This window comes from Malurus melanocephalus, unplaced genomic scaffold, assembly GCF_030028575.1.
Source record: "Malurus melanocephalus ecotype Western Australia unplaced genomic scaffold, MMel_1.1 scaffold_21, whole genome shotgun sequence".
NCBI lineage: Eukaryota > Metazoa > Chordata > Aves > Passeriformes > Maluridae > Malurus > Malurus melanocephalus.
In genome coordinates, this window is record NW_026623253.1 from 3,529,125 (window position 1) to 3,550,598 (window position 21,474).

General features: G+C 39.1%; 1 protein-coding gene across 1 annotated transcript in view; it reads right to left on the reverse strand.

The window, feature by feature from the left end:
• The window catches only part of CRYBG3 (crystallin beta-gamma domain containing 3), an 81,162-nt gene that overhangs the window by 17,382 nt on the left and 42,306 nt on the right, over positions 1-21,474 (reverse strand). The window contains exons 5-15 of the mRNA XM_057389978.1: positions 20,844-20,891; positions 20,378-20,493; positions 19,279-19,426; positions 12,927-13,066; positions 11,469-11,583; positions 10,354-10,389; positions 9,539-9,672; positions 7,669-7,795; positions 3,534-3,676; positions 1,405-1,531; positions 378-410 (exon numbers count right to left, since the gene is read on the reverse strand). Of these exons, the coding sequence (XP_057245961.1) occupies positions 378-410; positions 1,405-1,531; positions 3,534-3,676; positions 7,669-7,795; positions 9,539-9,672; positions 10,354-10,389; positions 11,469-11,583; positions 12,927-13,066; positions 19,279-19,426; positions 20,378-20,493; positions 20,844-20,891 (1,167 nt within the window). The remainder of the gene's footprint in view (positions 1-377; positions 411-1,404; positions 1,532-3,533; positions 3,677-7,668; positions 7,796-9,538; positions 9,673-10,353; positions 10,390-11,468; positions 11,584-12,926; positions 13,067-19,278; positions 19,427-20,377; positions 20,494-20,843; positions 20,892-21,474) is intronic.

Sequence of the window (21,474 nt, forward strand, 5' to 3'; positions counted from 1 at the left end):
AAAGGGAAAGAAAAGCTGTCATAAAGAGAAGGATGACTGCATGTGATGGCAAATTTCCAGAAACAGGAGGGAAAGAAGAAGAAAATAAATAGCTATAGAAACCCAAAGTCACTCAAAACCTATTGGACTACTTGCATTTTTGGAGACAGAACACTATAGGGTATGATCTGGCATAAAGCAAGGAGCAGAACATTAGCAGGTTTCACTTTTATACATCTACCAGCTTCCTCCATCAGTGATCTGCTGTAGGAAGGTGACAATACCGAGGTATCTCTGAAATTACTGAGATACCATCTGAAGCAAGACATCCAACATTAGCTATGCTTAATTATTAAGTGTAGTTTAGTACTAGAGACTGTTATTTAATGCCAACATACCAAATGTGGAGGCTCATTCATCCCAAGGGGCTCCTGCAATAAATATATATACATTAGAAAACCCCAACATTAATTACAATTAATTTCCTAGGAGACATGCCAAATTGCCTGAAATTTGTTAAGTATGAGAAATAAAACASTTCCCAGGCTCTTGGCACAATTCTCTTCCCCAATTTCTGCCATGATCTGCCCATGAGCTCACAATTACCTGCCTGATTGTTCAACGCCTTTCACACAGAGAACTTGCATCAGCATTAATTAGTTCCCATAATGTGGATTAGAGTCCATGTAAATGCGTCTGCATTTATTTTTGAGGCTGTTTCTTGAAAAAAAGAATTTAAACCTAAAAAAGACTGTGACACCTCTCTCAACATATGCTCTTCAAAATAAGGTTAAAGTATTCCTTTCACAATCCGGTAACTTATTACTTATTAATAATTTATTACTCACTATCATTCAATACTTATTACTGAAGATTGTCTTTGTTTTGCATTAGGKTTTTGACAGTTCTGGCACTAATCTGTTGGGTGAGTTGGAACTACCTTGGATTGAATAATGGATTAAAAATATTTCCYGTCTTTAGTCACTGTATTTATTACCAACATTTTAGGATAAAAATAAGGAAAAAAAACCCAACAGAATTCTATTATGTAACAATACAGGCCATATAAACTCTCAAGTATTTTTAAATACCTTATCTATTAGGCATTATAAATTACTATGTTTTAAGGCAGATTCATCTTTCCAGGCCAGGTTATTTTTTCCACATATGCAGTCTGCCAAAGGGAAATTCTTCTTATGAAGGTTCCCTGACGATTTGATCAAAAGTTAGAAAGCTGCAGAGTAACCATTTAAGTCTCCATCCTGAACAGACTCACTATCCCTTTCATAAAGGTCTTTAAATTGTTTCCAAGCAAACAGACAAGTTGTTATAATGATGGTGCTCCTGTTTAATTATCATGGTAAACTCTGAACTCCAAAAGTCTCATTTCTTTTAAGTTTTTCTCTGTAAGTGCTGGTAACTCACCAACTTCACAGGTCGAATTGACATGATGGTTTTACTAGATCCACCCCAGTCAAAGAAGCATTTGTATTTTCCTTTCTCCAATACATATTGTTCTCCACAGAAATATTTCTGTTGATATGCCACCCACCTGGAGAATGACACAACATGAAACTGAAAAAGCACATTTTTCTATGTAGTTTGATGACAACACCAGCAARTCAAGCACAACAAAAAGTCCATCTGGCAGGCAATGAAATATTAAACCTGATGAGAGGCATAAAAGCGTCCCACACTCGACTTTCTGCTTTTTCCTACTTTGACAAACTCAAGACTTTGGGTGTCTGCCTTTCCATCAAGTTTACATTCATTGTAAGATGATTTCTGCTCAGAAACTCAGAGGAAAGACATTTAATTGACGACTTTTTGAATCTCTCTCAACTACCTGTTCGGCATCTTCCAGACAGGGCTTTCTTATAGCTCTTCCAGTTGGATTTAAGAAGAAGGGTGCAAGRAGAAAGAAGTAACTGAGGAAGGCTTGATGAGATAAAGCAACAGCCTGCAGTAGCTGACAGTTCAAGCTTCTCCCACCCTGCTTTCCCTGCTGCAATTTAAGAAGAAAGAAATCCCCAACTAGAGGGTCCCTCTATCCCTGAACAGGGACAGAGGCAGATGGGGGCTGGTTAGAGAGGCATCACTAAATCACCCACTTTTGGTGCTGCTTTCCTCCCTTACTCACCCAGCATTGGGACTGTTATATCACAGATATTACAGGGCATGTCCTTCTCATTTCACTTTAATCACCACCGATGGATCTCTTTGCTATAAGTTTGTCTTTTTTTAACCTCCTGGTGCTCTCTGCTACCACAGCCCCTTCAACAGCAGGTTCCAAACACTCACTGCCTCCAGTGTAGGAAAGGCTTTTTTTCTTCCACCCCAAAATCTGCTTTACAGCTATCTCCAGCCAGTTCTGCAAAGCATTCCCCCCACAACTGTTGTCACGCAAGATTCTGTGAACTGCATTAATCTTGTCTTGCCACCTTCAGGATTTTGCAGCTCTCGTTTGTATCCCTCCTCTTTAAACTGAGTCTCAGCCTTTCATTCTTGCATCTAATCCTTATGWGACACTTATCTCCAATCCCTCCATAAGCAGTTCAGGTCCTTCACTTCACAGTTCCCGATCCCCATCACCATTAGGGTAGGTATGACAAAGTTAATACTGCACTTTTAAAATTGCTATTAAATGTCTAGAATTTTAACCCACATGGTTCCACACTGCTCTTTTCCCTAAATGTCTTTTACATTCTAGCATGTGTTATTATTTTTCATGTACAATACCATGCCTTACAAATAATAGCATACTCTATCATTCCAATAGATACTTTCAAAAAGGCTTTTATATCTTCCTGTGAACCTCTGCAGTATCTGCCAGATCAGAGCTGTTATTTCGTGCCAAGCATTTGAGTTCCCCCACACTACTTTTTAGCCTTCTCGAGCTTYTGGGTTTTGTCCTTGCTCCTTCAGTTAATATTGCCTATCTCTGTCAACAGCCACTGCCTGTGGTCTAATTTACCTTGCTTATTTATTCATACTGTGCTGTGTATTTTCCTCCCAAATTTCACATATTGGCATACCAAAAGTTATCCACCTAGAAGCTGTATCAGCTTGAACCAGGTCCTCTTCAACACTTGTCGGTTTAACCCCCCCCCCCCCCCCCCCCCATTTTAGTTTAAATAGCTCTATAAAATGTATTTTCAGTGCCAGCAGTCTGACTTTATAACAAATATAGGACATCTCGTCCTTTCTGGACAGGCTCTACCTGTCCCAGAAGTTATACCAGCTCTTAAAATGTCTAAAATATCTCTTCTGTATTACTGTCAAAACTTCTCTACAATGAAACTWTAGCGTGTGACATCTCTGGAAGGACATCACAAACTTTATGTAGTAACAAGAATGCTCAGATCCAAATTAAGGTGTAGGCATGAAAGCTACAGAGAACTAAAATTTTTTTTTCCTTCCACTCCCCACGGAAACTTTTAAAACCCACTTTTCTCCTCCACCTATTTACTACCTGTACCATGTGGAATATATTCTGCCAAAATATGTACCCAATGGGCACAGAAATTTTTAACCATACATTTCAACAGACTTACACTCCACTTTTCACAAGAATCGACTTTGTCTCTGGGCCAAATCCAGCCTGCTCCAAATCAKGGATGTCTTCATTGACGATGTCAAATGCTTTCCCATCTTCATCATCAGACTGAAAAAGTGCCACTGAAGACTCCATGAAATCCTAAAAGGCAACACAGGAGTTAGAGGACTGTCACAGTTCGATGACTCCTCGCAATATAAAACATTTTGGAAAGCAGCTGTAGCCAGAAAGACAGTGTTTTATAGAGCAGTGAAGGGACTTGACCCCTGGTGTGGCTCTCCATGGCAGATTGTGGCATTGAAGTTCTGGRGCAACCAGGAGCCTGGCAATCTGATATGGCCTTCAGTGGTTCCCACTGAAGAGAGGAAGAGCCTGTTGTCCCTGAGCACCATCCTTTCCTCTTTGAGTGGCTCAGAGTGCAAAGATGCCCATGTGGGAAGGAGAAGAGTTGGTGATTCAGCACAGACCTTCCAATAGCCTCACAAACATGCATGACCATGACTAGGGCTTTTTACTTCAGTTCCCCTTCCTCATCCCTTCCCAGCAACATGGCAATAACTGTGCAGAAGAAAAGACTGGGCAAGATCACCTTTCCAGCTCATGGGATTTGTACTTTTTGGATACATCCACTGTAGCTATAAATAAATCCTGCTTAACACTGTCACATTCTCTCTTACATAGCTGTGTGACAATGCTTTGTGCTTGCAGTCAGCTTAGTTTCTAGACCAGATTACTTGCACAGCTTCAGATTATTTGAATTTGGGTTTCAAATCTTCAGCTTTATAACCACTTAGCAATTTTAAGCACACAGTTCAGTTGCTGCTTGGGAAAACAGAAAGCAACAACCCATTCACTTTATTCCTTTAAYGTTTAACAGAAAGCATGAACTCAATTTCAGTGTTTCTCCAACATCTGGCACTGTTATAGTAAGTTGAAATGAAGTCTTGCAACCAAGAAATAAAGGCTATCAACCAAATCATGTGGCTGACAGAGATCCATAAACATATGAGGACACCACCATGGGCATTATTACACTAAAGACTGAGAAAACAAAGACTTATAAKTATCAAAACCCACTTAGAAATAAGGGTCAGACCAAGCATGCAGCCAGATATTTGGTCAGGTGAGCCTGATCAAACAGGTTCTTTGGAGGATGTCTTTCTACAGGATGCAATCACAATGAATAATTAAAACCAGCAATTTTAGAACCAACACTTGATGTGGTTCAACTTCTCTGCACTGTTTGCAGGACAGTAAAAGGTGATAGAACAAATTCTGCAGTAAAACTGGTTTTCTTACTGTGTTAACCACTTCCTTCTYTCATTTATTTAAACAGTTGCAGCTACTTCAGGTATACCCTAGAAATTAAAGTGCCAGATCTGGAAAAGTCATCAGGAACCAACTGTGGCTTTTCCTACTTTTTAGGGAAAAAAARACCCAAACCAAGAAACCAGCCAAACTAGTGCAATATTAGTGCAAATGAAAACCAGCTACTTTTACCAGTCCCAAAGCAAAACACTTTGTAAGTGTACCTGAACAGTCATTAAGATCCAATCTCCAACAATTTCCTAAACTAATTTTGAAATACTGAAATATATCCACGATAGCAATTAAATTTAAAATATCTTTCAAATTCAGCCATCATTCCTTCCTCTGAATTTCCTTAGAGTTTCTCTTACAACAAGCAACAGGGAAAATACTTTTGAATAGAAGACTTTCAGACCAAGGCAAATCATTCYAGACCTGAAAACATCAGTGTGAAAGCTCCAAAAGCAACATACTCTGCTCCCCTGACAAAGACTCAGAAGCTTTGCTCTTTCACTCATCATGACAGCCACGGGAGCATCTGAAYAGCTTTGTATATTGCTAAGCCCCGGTGACAGCTGGCACTGACACAGGCTGATGAGGCTCTGCAGAGCCATTTATGTGTCTCTGCCCCACGCTCCAGCTCTGGGAGCACCACGCAAAGGCTTTTGATCCCGCTGTGCTRCAACTGACTCAGGTGTTCAGCGCCCAGCAGCTTCAGCTCCCAGCCCTGTGAGCCAGGCTCAGTTGACTGAAGGKCTGGCTTGGCCTTAAAGCCAACACAGCCAAGGTCAGCTGGCGTGGTGCCCCAGCAGAAAAACATCTAAGTCTGGCTGAGCTGGCCCCTAGAAGAGCCCACACCAGTGAGTCTGTACAGAGCAGGGTCAGTGCCCAGCCCCACTGCCCACCTAAACTGACTGTGCAMAACGTGGCCTCATTACACTTCACAAAAGCCCAAGCCTTCTACAGAGACTCTCGAATTCATTTGGCTAAACCAGAACTGATAGGGAAGAGCAGTAAAGATCGGATAACTAGAGACATCYCTGTGGGTTCACAGACCATTGCAACCTTCACCTTCCTTCCCCTGAGAATTCCTGAGGTTAGRGAGAGGAGCCAGCACATTTGCTGTGCAGTGAGGGGCCTTAAGCACATGGATTTTGGATTTTTGCCCAGTCCCCTTGAAACAGAACGTTTGGTACTAAAATATTTTTAAAATCCTGACCTTAAGTATTGTACACAAAGWCACAAAGTGAGCATATGGCCAGCCTGAACACTGCCCTGTGTGCTGCACATCGCAGAGAGGGAGGCAATCTGCTGGTCAACCAAACAACAGAATGCCACSACCATTACTCATTTTGTTGGCAAGCAGCTCATTGCCTTCAGTTATGCAACAAATTGAGGGGAATTATTACTTTTCACTTCTATTATCAATAGGTAAATATTTATATATAAGCCAACTGGGATGATGCATGTTGATATATGACTGGGAATTATATTGTTTTTAGAATGTTAATGACTTGAGCCTTCTGTTCTAGGTGCAAAATTAAATACATGACATGGAAGGTCATTCTTGCCAAACACAGGAACAATTTTGGCTTGTATTTATGTCCTTTGCTAATACGAAAATTTAAAAAGACCAATTGAGTTGCTCAAGTATCCTAGATAAAGATGGAAAAGAGAGAAAAACYAAAATTAGTCAGTAACTGAATAGGATTCTGCACATTCAAAATGAGGAATCTGAAGAATTTCCTACCTATTTTTTTTCTCAGAAACATGAAAGTAAGTTATTTAGAGGACATTTTTCTTCAATTCCATTCCCTCTCCTATCTTTATTTTGACAGGTTCTGATTATCAATACAGCTTTTGCTAGGTGTCTGTAATGAAAAACAAACCTGCAAACTGTGAATTTAAGCATGGCTTCTTGGGTTCACATTAACTTTTTATTAAAAAAAAAAAAAAAAAAAAAAAAGACTCCTGAGACAGTGAGTTTGCTCTAAATGCTCAATCCTCACAAAATTCCTGGCTCGGGAATATCACATCTCCTCCAATAAGGAGATGAGTAATCTGAGTATACAAAACTGAGTAATATCAGAGTGAACAATCTTAGTCTCAAAAAAGGTTACTCTTTGCAGCTGTATTTAATGCTCACAGAGTTCCCCTTATAATAAAAAAAAAAAATCTTCACACCCTTAAACAAAAAGTTAAAACCAAAACGAAGGAAATTATAAAGAAGTTCAAATCCCATGTTTCCCCATCGCTAAAACATTTAACTTTGCTTCTAATACCAGATTCTTATAGCTTATATTATTGTATCATCATTGCCTCCACGAAATACATTTAGAGTAGAAGGGATTTTTTTAACTATGATTATTTTTGCTGCCAAAATTTTCTGGCAGAAAAATCACAGACAGAGGGTAATGCTGTTTTAAGGCTTGCAGCAGCTGCTGCATTGAAAAKCTATTTTTATTTTAATACAGAGCTACACTGTACACTTATGCACGTTATGCTCTTAAGAAAATTCCGTTTGAGGGATTCAAATGGCTCAAGGTGCAGAAGTGGGGTACTTAGAAAATCTGGCAGGTAGACAAGGAATTCTGCATGATGCAATTTCTGTAAGTACTTCACAAAGACTATTTACAACCTGCTTCTTCTGAGCAATGTACACAGTGCAGTCTAAATTTCAGCCAGTTAAGAAAAGAATGAGCATGAAACACGGGCAAAAGATGGAATGATCAAACCCAAGACAGCTGTACCATGTACAAAGAATGACCTTGCTCTTTATGGACAGAGCTGTGTATAATTTGTGTGAAATTCATGTGAGCACTTACAGCCTGCAGGAAGCGGAAGGACAGGAGGGCACTGTCAGCTCCCCCCCAGGAGTGTCTGTCTTCATAATCTCCCTCCTCCAGCAAGTACTGATGGCCTTTGTAGCGCTCCTTATCATAGGCAACCCATCTGTGGCAGCCACACAGCAAAAGAAAGAGAAGTAAGGAAAGGCAAAACAACTGCACACATGATTTTCTGTAACAAATTAAGGGGGAAGAGAGCATCCCARGAACTCTTAAAGGAGTTTCACAAAACCAGCCAACGAACAAAGCCATGGTTGTTGGGAATCACAACAGGCACCCATGGAGTGTTCCTTGTGGATCAAAATCTTCCCATGTGACTCTTTAGCCAACAATGGATGATTTATGTAGCACTCCTCTGTGCACCTCCTCTCAGCCAGCCACATTCCCAACACCAAGATTTGGTACTACAAAGCCCAGGATGCATCTAGGTGTCAAAACTTTCAGTGAGTAAAAAACAAACAGTGGATCTCTCCAGTGTGTTCATAAATGATGAGACTCCATGCTTGCTGAAGCGGGTGACAAAATTAACAGATTTCAGCAGGACAAGATTTCACCTGCTTATATTGCTTTTTTTTGCTTGCTTTTATCTAAAAACATCTACATATAAACAGACAAGCAAATTGAATATATGAACTGTATTGCATATGGAATATATTTTAGCACTAAATAAATAAAACATTTCAAAGTATTTTGAAAAAATAGATAAGGTTCAATTAAAAGAAGGTATTTCCATATCAACTTCAAAAGCTCTAATATATCTTAATGTGAAAAAGTGCTTCCCCCTCCTTCTTTCTTGTAAGCATTTCTTTCATTAAAGCTCCCTTGTAAATATTAGAACTGCTGTACAAATTCTGTTGGCAGTGAAATTTGGCAGGCAGGGGTAGCTTTACTTTTAGTACCATTTGGTTTACATTAATTCAGCTGTTTAGGTTACCACAGCACTAAAAATAAAAGCTGCCACAACAGACAGAACAATGATTTTTAATAATCTGAGGCTTCCCAGATAGCGAACACACAATGCACTTATGAACAGATTATCTGAGTATTAACAATTAAGTTTGTTTTGAATTAAGTGCTCGTAAAATTATGACAACAGGCTGAAAGGATGTATGTTATCCCATCTTTATATTGAACTGGAAAATCCCTTAAGAAACAAAAGCAAGATTTTCTGAAAACTGTTTTATCGCTAAGGTTTTTGGCAGAAGCAATYATCCTGCCTGCATATAAGCCTCTCAACCCGTTGGGTCTTGGAAGAGGGTGAAAGAACAGTATGAGGGGTTGGTAGCTGRTGCTGAGTCTGCCTCAGAGTATCCACCTTTTACACAGGTGTGACACAGCACTGTGTGTGTGTGACTCAGAGAGGGCAGGGCAACACAGAATCCATCCAACACCTCAGTGAATAAAAACAACAGCCGATTCCCAATTCCAGGTAACATGCGACAGAAAATAGGTAACAGGTGRCACAGGAAAGCCATTAAGATGATAGAACAGTTTGCAGGCTTCAGAGGTATTAAAATGTCAAACTGAAGACTGACTACACCTACCCAAGGTCATTTTGGCAAATTAAGTAGAGACTATCAGAAGTATAAATCAATACAAATTAAAACTCTGTGCGAACATAGCAACAAAGTGGCCTCATTTATTGGCATCCCAATGGCAAACACTGACTTTACACCTTTCACASACTTAGCTTGGTAGGCTGGTAACTGACAAAAGAAATATACACTCCTTTCTTTCCAAACCATTTCACCTATGGAAGACTCTGATCACCCCTCAGTTAGCACTTCTAAGCACTGAGCTGTGCTTCTGTCCTTTAAAATAGATAAATATAAAAGTRAAATATACTCACACTCCACCAATGACACGTAGTGATCCAATTTCCTGGAACTCCTCTTCACTACCAAACAGTGCTGGGACTGAAGTGACATTTTCTGAAAACTCTTTGGACCATCCTCCAAAGTGGGTTTTCTCATATATAATTATCTAGAAAACATGATGTTGAGCTTAATCCCTCAAAAATAGGAAATTAGCCTCTCCCTGTACTTTGCTGAAGTTTATTTCCATGAGTGCAGTAACAGCCCATTCAGGTTCCTCAGCTGCTGACTTACCCAGATCAGCTATAAACAGTATTTATACTTGTTGCAGCATTTATTAGAAAAACATCCAAGTCATGCGTGTATTTGTATAATCTAAAGTTACCCAAATCATTAGCATTTTTGTAGAAAAATGAGGAAATCAGCTCATCAGATCACAGAAGGATCATGGTCTCACTCACAACTCTTGTACTGGAATAGGGGATAGGATGGGAGGGTCTTCTTCCTATCCCCTYGCTCCCTTTCCCTTTCCTTTTTWAAAAAAAAAAAACTTGATATGWTAAATAGGAAAATCTCCCCCAATTTCTTTATCATTACAGTGACTAATGTGTCAAGTCAGAAAAAAMTCATTTTATAGCAAATTCACCTTTTCCTAATATGTGAAGAAACAAACTACTACTACTTTTACACCTCATGAAACACAAAGTGAACTTGGCAGCATTAGTGAATTTCTCTTCAGCAGCAAGCATGGAATAGTTATTAAACATACCAAACAAAAGGAAAACAGCTCACACAAAGGTTTTATATTCCCAATGTGCTTATTTTTATTCTCAATGCCCTCTGTGCTTACCTTGACATTCATTGGCATTTGCACCTTTAGTCCACCCTAAAAAACAGATGGGGGGGAAAATAGGTATTTATATTAAACTTGAAGTTACACTTTGACATGTGTTTTATAGTACTATCAGAGCATGAAGTCTTTGCAATTATATTCACCACTTTCAGTGCTAGCCATAGATTTCAAAATGCCAGGGACACTATAAACCTGACCTACAAACAAATCAGTGCACTTGCAGTGCACTGCAATTCAAAACTATCCCTTCATTGTCTAGAAATCTAAAGTAAATATTTACTACATGTTTTAAAATTAATTGTTATTGACCAATTTTTAAAATTAACTTTTAAAGCTTTATTGTATGTATGTCAAATTTCTAAARCATAAATGGTGGAGCACTTAGCAGAGAGAGAAAACAGCAGGAGAGAGAGAAAATACAGACTGCATCTTCATGTTTATGGTCAAAGAGCAAATACAACAAATGCATCTTCTCTGGAAATGTGAGTGAATGATGTTCTGTGAAGGARTAAGACTGACCTCACTTGAGTGACTAAAGAGACAGCTATTAGGTCTTACTCCTTTATGGTTTTTAAACTGTCTTTCAGTAGGATTGCCAAGTAGACAGTAAAATTTGTGTTACACCCCTTCACATCTCTCTCACATGTAGACCCACATGCTGTCTACCAACACAAAAAACAGCTGCACCTCCCAAGATTTGTGTGCAATCTGTGGTCAGAGGAATACCATTGGGTAATAAACTCCTTATCTGGTCTTACATCCCCAGCAGACTCTTAACTGTACAACTGAAAAAAAGAAAATCAACAACTTCAGAAGGGCTTTTTGGTGCATGAATTCGTGGTGTGGATTGCAATAAAATGAAGAGCCTTTCAATTCTGTCTTATTTGACCTCCTCCCAATAACAGCAGTTTCCCAGGAAGATGTTGGGGAGTGCAGAAGCCCAGCAGGCCACAGTGACCAAAGTAAACACACCACAGAGGAGCATTACATGTGTGAGGATTAACCCAGAAAGAACATCAGAGCCCAAGTTGTATTTAGGTCAAAAATCTTTGGGGAAGCAACAATAAGAAAAAGGAAGGCACACAATGTACAGGGAATTGTGAAGTCCTCACCATTCTTAAGGGACGCAGAGATTTTACATCTGCTGAAGGAATTTCAGTGGGTGAACCACATTCTTCCAAAACTGTCATCTCTCCCTTGTAATTCAAGTCTGAATATGCAAGCCATCTGTAACAGAAAGGATAAATGAGCCAATACGTCCAGTAATTAGATTCCAAATACAAAGATTTTATTAAAATTATTTTGCTTTTTGTATTCATCAGAGCTGGATAATGTTTTAGATACTGACAGCACATCAAAACGAAACCGTATTTTATTACRCTGGCAACATCACTGCTAAGAAGATTTCAGATACTTTTTCTTAGACCAAGCTAAATATAAATGGAAAAAGAAAATTACCAATTTGTTCATTCACTTAGAAAAGCCAGCTTGTTATTTAATGAGTATACAAAAAAAGTCAGTGATGACTGAATACTTTAATGAGTATACAAAAAAAGTCAGTCACTGAAGATGAGACTTTGCACTGATTTTTATCTAGTATTGTCACCTTATGAATTAAAAGGCTTCTAACATCAATCCCATTTCATTTTTTTTCAGTGGAATCTATTAAAACAAGATCATTTACAACACTCCATTGGAAAGCTATAGCAATTTTGACATGAGGATTGAAAATGCTGACTTCAGACTGTTTAAAATCAAAAAGAAAGCTGAATGTAAAAGCTGCACACAGGTTTAATAGACAACACAAGGAATGGAGGAAGAGGCACTGAGCCATATGGAAAGCGATTTTCTTAAAACTACCAAGTTTTGTCAAAATTAAGAGAAGATTCTCTTTTTATTCCTGCACCACCTCAAGCTTCACAGATATATTGTGAGATTGTGGGAAGGAAGAGTTGGCTCACGTGGAAAGGCAAAGACTCTTGTAACAGAACAGCCAATGTCATTCTGCAGTGATTTAAGAGAAAAGCCACACAACTCCTAAACTTCAGGAACTGAGAGGTGTTGGCCACTGACCCAGGGAACAGCTCATTCTGCCCAATACAGGAAGTGCTGGGCTACCCAGRGGCCTGTGTCATATTGCATCACCTCCCTCCAGAATGTCAGGATACGGCTGGAGCTTGAGAAATGCTTGGATGATGTAACACTCATTTTCTGGTATTCAGCCACAGTGTTATGGTTATAACAGGGTGGGTGACCAGGGAGACACTATCTATTCTCCAATGAACTGCGAGCTAATTTTAGCTGAATTGCTTCTGCTATTTATAAAACTACTCAAATACGGAATTACTGAAGACTTCTGCCAGCAAGTAGGAAAAGTGCCTTCAAAAATTTGGTTCCACTACTAGGAGCCCATAAAGCACAATGCTGAAGTGTAGAAATGGGAATATTTAGTGTATGTGTACTGATTCGTAGCAAAGCCCCCCAAATATTGTTCATGCTGCTGACTTTCACCATGTGATGTTACTCTTCTACCTGCTGGCAAAATGCTGTTAAAAAGGTTCAGAACTCACACTCCTGATTTGACTCTTATGTATGGGTTTTTTTCAACATCCAGTTCCTCTAAATTGGCAACTGCACCCTGTATGCAGATGGGAAGTCCCTCTGTACTACCACCTGCCAGGCAGAACTCCACCTCTGGAATGCCACAGTCCTGTGGAAACAAATCAAAGGGTCAGACTTATCCACACTTCCAGACTCTGCCCCCAAAACATTCCCTCTTCCCCCCACCATCTTCTCACTCTTCTCCAGGCTTTACTCTTTTTTWAAATGGGGACTGGAATTTTTAGAAGAGATAAGGGAGGTAAATTTCCAGCTCCCACTAACTTTCAAAGAAGAATTTATGCCTGTCAGGCTACTTTCAAAACAGCCAGTTTAAATATTCTCCTAGTATTAAAATAATGGTTTTTTTTTTTTTCTTTTTTTAAAAGCAATGCTTCCATAACACATACAGATACACATGATGTATGCATTAACTAAAAAGCTTTCCAGAAATGTCTTTTACGCTCCCACCCCTGCCCCTCCATAACAATTAAGTTTTGTAATGCAGAATCCAACTACAGTATCAAGCCATATGAGTGCAGTTTTCTGTTGTGTTAAGTAAATCCACAGCATCTTACAAGAAGGAAGAAAAAGAAGACCAATATTAGGAAACATTTATTTTGTCAGCAATTTTGCTGTTACTGCAAAGCAACAAACTCTATTTCCTTACTGGAGGTTTATTACTGAGATATACCATGCTGGAGAACAAACTGGTTGACCACATGCTCTTCTCTAGAATTTGCAGGCATTTTATTGAGCCACCCTAATTTTGCAATATTTATATAACATGCATTGCCAACACATTCTTCCCCAGCACTCAAACACGTAACGAACCAACAAGGAGCATCTGGAATTTTTCATTTGTTTCAGCAGGGTGTTCCAGAACAGCAACAGGCGGCTCACATGTGTGGYTGGAAAACTTCACTTCTCAGTGATCACCTCCCAGAACACTTCCCCTTCTCCTGCTCACAAATTTGCTTCAGGATAGAGGGCTTTGGCACCATACAGAGATWCCCAAAATCCTAAAGGTGGCTGGAGAAGATGCCCCCTGCATGTGCACTAGAGAAGAGGGATGAAGGTGACCTTAGAGAAGCACCCAGTTACTGAATTTATTGAGGATCTGGAGGGGTCACATGATGACACAGATCCTACATGGGAATGCGGCTTCTGAAAGGTGAAACACAGGAGCTTGCAGAGAAACCCAGCAACAGGGCACAAAAGCTCTGGAAATTACAGCATCTCATCTCATGAGAGCACCTGCAGTGCTTTCCTTCTGCACACTGGTTTTGAGTGGGGTTTTCATGGGGTAACATCCCATGTCTTCTTGGCCAGCAAAGCTTTCTCAGTAGCTTTTCAAATGTCAGCAATAAATGTGGCAAGYAGAATAGATGCACTTCAGGGTATTGTTTCACTTTCCTCCTGAGACCTGAAGTAATATGGTAATAGTGTTTTGGCAATTCTCCCTCATGCACAATCACACTTCCTCTGTATTGTACCTTGCAAACAATGCACACCCTTTGTTTTTAGAACAAAATCTGTAATACCGGAATTCTTATTTTCAGATGAGCAAACCCAGAGAAACAAGGAAGAAAGTCTTTCTAGTACAATGCTGCTTTATGGCAAAGTGCCAAGGAACTCCATTTCTCAATTCTAAGCATACTGCCATACAAGTTTTAAAAAAATTAAAATAGTCTCTCCATAGTTTTCATATCTATATRTATCTTACTAAATCACAGTTGAGAAATATTTGAAGTCAGCAGATTTTTTTCCAAAYGTATCTAATATGTAATACGACTGAAATTCATAAATCCAACAATAAAGCTTGATACAGAAAATCGGAAGTTGCACCTAGAAGAATTCCACAAATAATGATGCAAGACTCTTACTGGTTTCAGATAAATTCTGAAACAAAGCACCTACAAGACTAGACAAGTAGCAAAATAGAAGTATCTGCCTGAGGGCTCAGACAGAATATGAGATGGAATATGTTTAATTCTAATTCACTAGGAGCCTTTTGGTTTTGTTTTTCATTTAAGATTGGAAAAAGCCAGTCTGTATTCTCTTTTCAAGTCTGTTCTCCTGACTCTGAAGGCCATGAGGCAGTCTCCAGCTCAAGAGATGACAGATCTAGCAGGGTAGGAAAAGCACAAGCACTCAGAACAAAATCTCTCCTATTTATCACCATTTCTCTCCAGCCAGATTTTGACAGTCATAAAAAACCTCCACTTGYGGTGATGGCATTTTTGTGTGTTCTAGATTAAATCCACAAACTTCTTTCATRAAGTATCACACAATAAACTGAGGTCTTCATCAAAACCAATTCAAATATCTATTTTTAAAGGTAGTTGCATGGTTGAGCAAGAAGTGGGTAATATTTTCAAAACACATTTTTTAAAAGTCACAAATACACATTTGTTCTTAAATATGGAGTTCAGTTTACCTGTACTGACTGGGAAACATGGTGACATTTATTATTACTATGTGAGATGAACGCTCTGTATTTGCAGATGTACACTCTGTGCTCTGCCACTAATTTATACAATTCAAGCATGCAAACTTAGCTTGGCAAATATTGGCCCCAGCATGTTCATATTTGCCTGAGCATATTTAATAACCCTCATTACTTTCACATGGTTCTTTAACATTCCCAATAAAGCCACCATCTTTAGAAATAAAATGAAAACCACACAAATATGATAGCATTCAGATGGAGAACTAGATCCTTCAGTGCAAAGCCCTGTCATCTGCAAGGCGTCAAGATTTGGAAATAAGATACCCACATGCAAAACTATTATMATGCAAAGCTACATATACTACATAGACTAACACAGTACTTCAGCCCAGATCCCAAACTGGAAGGTTTCCTTCCTAAATCCACCCCCCAAGCCATGCCAACTCTATCACAAGCACTCCAACCTCATGTCATTCGTTACCCTACTGACACATCAGGCAAAAACACAATAAAAAGCACATCAGATTAGGCTGCTGTGCTCATTTCCAATGATAACACACAACAAGCAAATGCTTAGGTAGGTCACAGCCTCCAGGCATCCCTCTCTGCCTTCCATACWCAGTGGTATTCTCCTCCTACCTCCAACACAGTCATCCTGGAATGCTTGTGCTTCCCTCGTGGTCTTTAGGGAGCTGGGATATTCACAGAGCACGTGGAACACTTATGTACACCTCCAAAAGAGTACCACGGCCCTCAGCAGAAAGGTGAAGGCTCGTTCTCAAGAGGATTAAAACAACTCTTCAGCCTTTGGCATAAAATACTCCTCTTCAGTGGCATCTCTGACATTTTTCTAGCCTGACCAAGAGCTCCAGCAGAAATAACAGACCAAGGTGGTGTCTTTTGTTTATCCTTCTTCTGGATCTAGGATCCACCAGCTGCCCTAGCAGCTCCAGCAGGTCTAACTAAATTCARCACTGTTGGAGCTTCTCCTGGGACCTGTCAGCTGTGGTGGCTGAAGTGATCAAATCAGMTGATTTAACTGGGATAGCTTTTATCTCAACAACAGGACAAAGAATGACTAAAGTCTGGCTTCACAAGTTAAATGCCAAAACAAGGGTGGGAGAASAGTCTGTTGAAAACTGGTCCTAATTAGTTCTGACATTCACATGATTGCTTTGTAATACAGTCTAGATGCCATTTTACTTCAGACGCACTGCACCACTCTTGCTGCCACCCACCATCACCAAACCCAACTACAGAACTCAACAGGGCTGGTGTTAAAATAAAATAATACTAAGGAAAGTARTGATTACTGTGCTGTAAATACCAGCCAGCCAACGAGACCATCTGAAGCTGCTGGGTGTTCTCCTATGGCACCTGACAAAGTAGTCCCTGCTTAAACTATTAACTTCTTTTCACCTAGTGAACCACACAAACAAAAGAAACAAACGCTTCATGTAATACAGTGAACAATCCCATTGCAAGGAGCTTTGCTCAAGGAGACTCCACAAGGAATCCAGTTATTTCCTACTGACCATCTTGCAGACAGTGATTATAAACTGCTGATTCAGACCCCTTGTCACCTTGCAAAATAGCGGTTGCCAGGATTATTCCAGAATGGAGGTGTCAGGAACTCTTCTTGGTTCTTATTTTTGGGAATGTAACATTTAGCCTCTTTGAGCTTTCAGAMACAGACAGAAATAAGCCCAACGTAAGCAAAAAGGGCAACATATGCATTTACAGTAGGCCAGAGACTAAACAGACTGTACTGCAGGAGCTGCACTGAACCTGTGCGTGCAGGCGGACTTTACTTGCCTTGACTCATGTGGCCTTAGTGGAATTCAGTCTCCACATTAATTCAGACAGACCTTCATTTCACTGGTTGCACAATCTGTTTCTGTGGAATCTCCTCCCCACAGTTTTCTTGAAATTAAATACACATCAATACACCTAATGCATATCCACAGTCAGCCAGGCCACAAGCTAACCACAAAGTTAACAGAATCTCTGCTTTTTGGGGAGGCTTGGAGCCAAATCAAGAGCACTGGCAGACTGTCATCAAAGCTACTGGCAGACCGTTCTTCAGTCAATATGCTAGTAAAAAAAAAAAAAAAAAAAAGAAAAAAAAAGTACCTCCTATAGTTTCCTTAGTAAAAATCTGTTTTTCCTCTTCTTGGCAAGCTGTTTTCTTCTCAAATATTTAGCCAATGTTCAAATCTGCTAACTCAAGGCAACTGAGCAGCCATTAAACAAATATCTTTAAAAAACTATTTGAAAAATGAGAAGACAAGCCAGACAACCTGGACACAGAGCCAGTATGGCCGAACTAGCCAGGAGAAAAGACACTGAGAGCCTAWGAAAAAGAGAATGACAGCAAAACAGGTGAATCATACACATGAACTGCCTGAAAAAGAATCCACTATTTGTCAAATAGAAACATCTATATTTTTCACAATAATAAATAAATAAGGTAGCACTTTGGCAAACTAAGTTTTGGAAAGTAGTTCCACAGCAGCTGAAGTAAAACCTAAAAGAGAGGGRTGCCTCCATGGATCAAAGTTTAGAGGACTCATGGCTCAGGGAGTGCACTAATCTCACCCAGCATACCCGCCAGAGGTTTAATTTACACAAGTAAAGTGTTGATTACAGGACTAGTGTACAGTAACAAAGCTTTCCATCTGTGTTCTATATAAATGAACCACAGACTGGAAGAAGAACCAAGGTCAAACCTATTTAGCTGCACTGCAAAGATTTTTATCAGGCATGATGAAGTTAAGCTCAATATCCTTCCCACCCAAGCATTTTTTTTCATACCCAAGACATGTCCAGCTACCCTTGGCTTTACACCTTAGTTCCACACGTTATTGTTTATTTATTTAGTTGCCTTTATTTATTTAGTTGACTTCCACATTATTGATCAATATTCATATTATGTATTGGTCAAAGGCTTTTAATTTTTATAGCTCAAATAAATGCTAACTTTGTTATTCTTGCCTTCTGTCAGCCTCTTTTGAATTAATTAATTTGGAAGTTTTTTAAGAGAATGAAAAAGCCTTTCTAATTGTTGTGAGATTGTGCCCCTGTACTGATGACAAAAAGGATATAAATTTTAAAATGGCCTCTACACCAGCAGAGAACAGAGAAACCACTTTACTGAAAATCTTTCACACTGTGATACAAATGATAATTCACTCAGTTAGGGCCATTGCCCTGTGAATAACTGGAATGCTACACTGAACAACGGGAGCACTAAGTCTTCTTAAATCACAAGATCTGGTAAATACATTCCCCATTCACTGAATAACAATGGATGCATTATATTTAGTTTTATACATTTGATTCTTATCCTTTCAACAAAAAGCCTTCTAAACTGATGGCTGTAGGCAGAGGCACATGCTGTAGGTGTACCACTGGTTCRTGTGGAAACCCTACAGATGGCACAAGCTGCACAGGGAATGGCAGCAATTTTTGGAGCCTATGCTGTGCAAATGGGATTGGAAAACCAACTGATGCTGAAACAGAAGCCATACAGACTCAGCAGAGAGCTTAAGATAAAAAGTTTTTCAAAACCATTACTTGATTATGTTTAATTTCAAATTAATGGACAGGTAAACATCTAAAAGGAGGGAATCTGTGTTAGGTGAGGGAGGTGGCAAAGAAACATAATCCATCTGCTCATTAACTCAGGAAGAAAGGGAAATTTAGCGCAGCAAAAGCCCTGGAATCTATCACSTAGAAGGTGAAAAAAGTGAGTCAGAGCACATTTGAATAAAGTCAGAAACACTACAGACACATTGTCCATTGCTGGTAATACACCAGTGTGACCAGTAAATCAATTATGCATGTGAGAATACGGTGAAGAAAGTCTGTACCTTTGTTACGTGTTTGATTGAACCAACTGTGAGGTTTCTTTGATGATGTTTCACATCTGGAAGATCCCAAAGGTGATCCAGCACAGCCTCTCCTTCTTCCAGTACGTATTTTTGACCCCGGAACTTTGGTTTCTCATAAAAAATCCAACTGCAATAAYGATACAATGAACTGAGTTGTTGCTGGTAGAGCATATCTATGTGATGGAAAGCCCAGGAAAAAGCTCTTCTTATCAAGACAAATATGACATTTTTCTTATTCTGTTCCTCACTAGTCCCATTAACTTTGGTATTTGAAAGTAAAAAACATAGTTCTCCTCCAGGACAAAATATAAAATAAAAAATACAGYTAAACCACAATGGAATTAACAGCCTTATTTCACCAGAACAAATATATTAATTGTCACATCAAAACATGTCCTGATCAGGTAGACACTATGCAAGGCTCTTAAATATAACTAAAAATGGCATTCAGCATTTTTTAGGATGTGAAGGAAATGTATGCAAAACCACACAAGGCTGCCTTAAAACTGCATAAATGTGACSTGCATTGCTGACAGAAACATCCCCTGTAAGCTCCACCAATTAAATTCCAATGCAACAACTGACATGGACCTGCCCCCAGCTTCCCAAAGCAAATCCAGAAACACTTGAAAACTTAAAGGTACTTGTATATATCCTTCTGCATGCACATTCCTTTAAATGTCACATTAAAACCACCAGCTGATAATGTTCATTTGATGGTCCTTTTGTAACAGCTAATGTATAAGTGAAGTGAACCATAAAAATCCACCTTTTTTTTTGTCATACATGTGTTCCTGGTCATGATTATGGCTGCATTAGCTCAGCACTTCAGGCAAAAACTCTAAACTTACTTATGGCTCTATTAGAAACTTTCTGTTTGAACATAGCTCCCAGGATAAACATAATTTTTAGTGCAGCATTTAAAGCCTTGCTTTATGTTTTTTCACCGGTATCAGTCTACCTATTAAGAAGGAAAGAGACTCCTGCAGATGGGATGTGTGTCATAACTAAAAGAAATAAAAATACAAAAGGAACACACATGCAGTCTTTTGGAAAGAACATGATCTGGATTTCTTACCATCCTCTAATGATCCTAAGTACTGTTCCAATGGGAAAGATCCATGATGAGGCATCTAGCACATCAGAATGAACTTCTTGTTTACTTCTGTTGCCACAAATATAATAAATAATAATCTGAAACAATACACAATGCATGCAAATGAGGGCCCAYTTCAACACAGAGCACAGACAGTTACTTTCTGCTTGCAATTTGAGYGCACTCAACTGAGAGGGCTACAAAGTTTCTTCTTTTATGAAATACTCTACTGAATGAAAACAAAAATTTTTAAGAAATACATCAAAATTACTAGTGGCAGGATTTCAAATAATATATTCTCAGTAACAGCATGTGCAAGCATATGCTAATAATACATAAAAATACATAAAATTAGACTGATAACTTCAGATGCTTTCCATTCAAAAATTGTGGTATAACAAATTATTCCATGTATCATATTGATTTATGTGACACAAACTCTGCTTACCTTTCCTGGTCTTGGATTGTGTTTGAGACTTGCCCTGTCAATGAGGTTCTGAAATCAAAAGGACACGGCAAACAACTATTAACACCTACAACAGTGGCACAAAGCACAGGCAGATTATTCTGGGTCCACTATTCCTGTACATGTCCACAACTGCCATTTGTAGAAACAACCAAGATTTGTTTTACTGATATTCAGTGCTGGTGTAAATTGTTTAACAGGGTCAATCAGCAGAAAGCAGCATGTACTAAAAAGGAAGAGCTGTTATGGAAGTTATAACCTTTACAGATGTATTACCCTTCCCCCGTAAACAATGCACTGCTTTTCTTAACAGAAGAAAAAACAGAAGATCCCTCTAACACAGACTGGAGTATTCCCAACATCGTGGAAAGGCTTCTTCAGTTACACACTTGGTCTATGCAGCACTTCCAAATTCTAAACATGGGAAGAACTGTTTCCATACCCTCATTTGCCATTGCTTTAAGTTAACTAAAAAAAGAAATGTTAATCTATGGAAGCAGCTATAAGTAAATAACTTGCCAGCTGAGCTACAGTTTGTAGAAGACACTGTGATAAAAATATCAAAAAGCCCAGTAAGCTRATTTTTTTACAAGACAGCTCTACTAATCTCAGA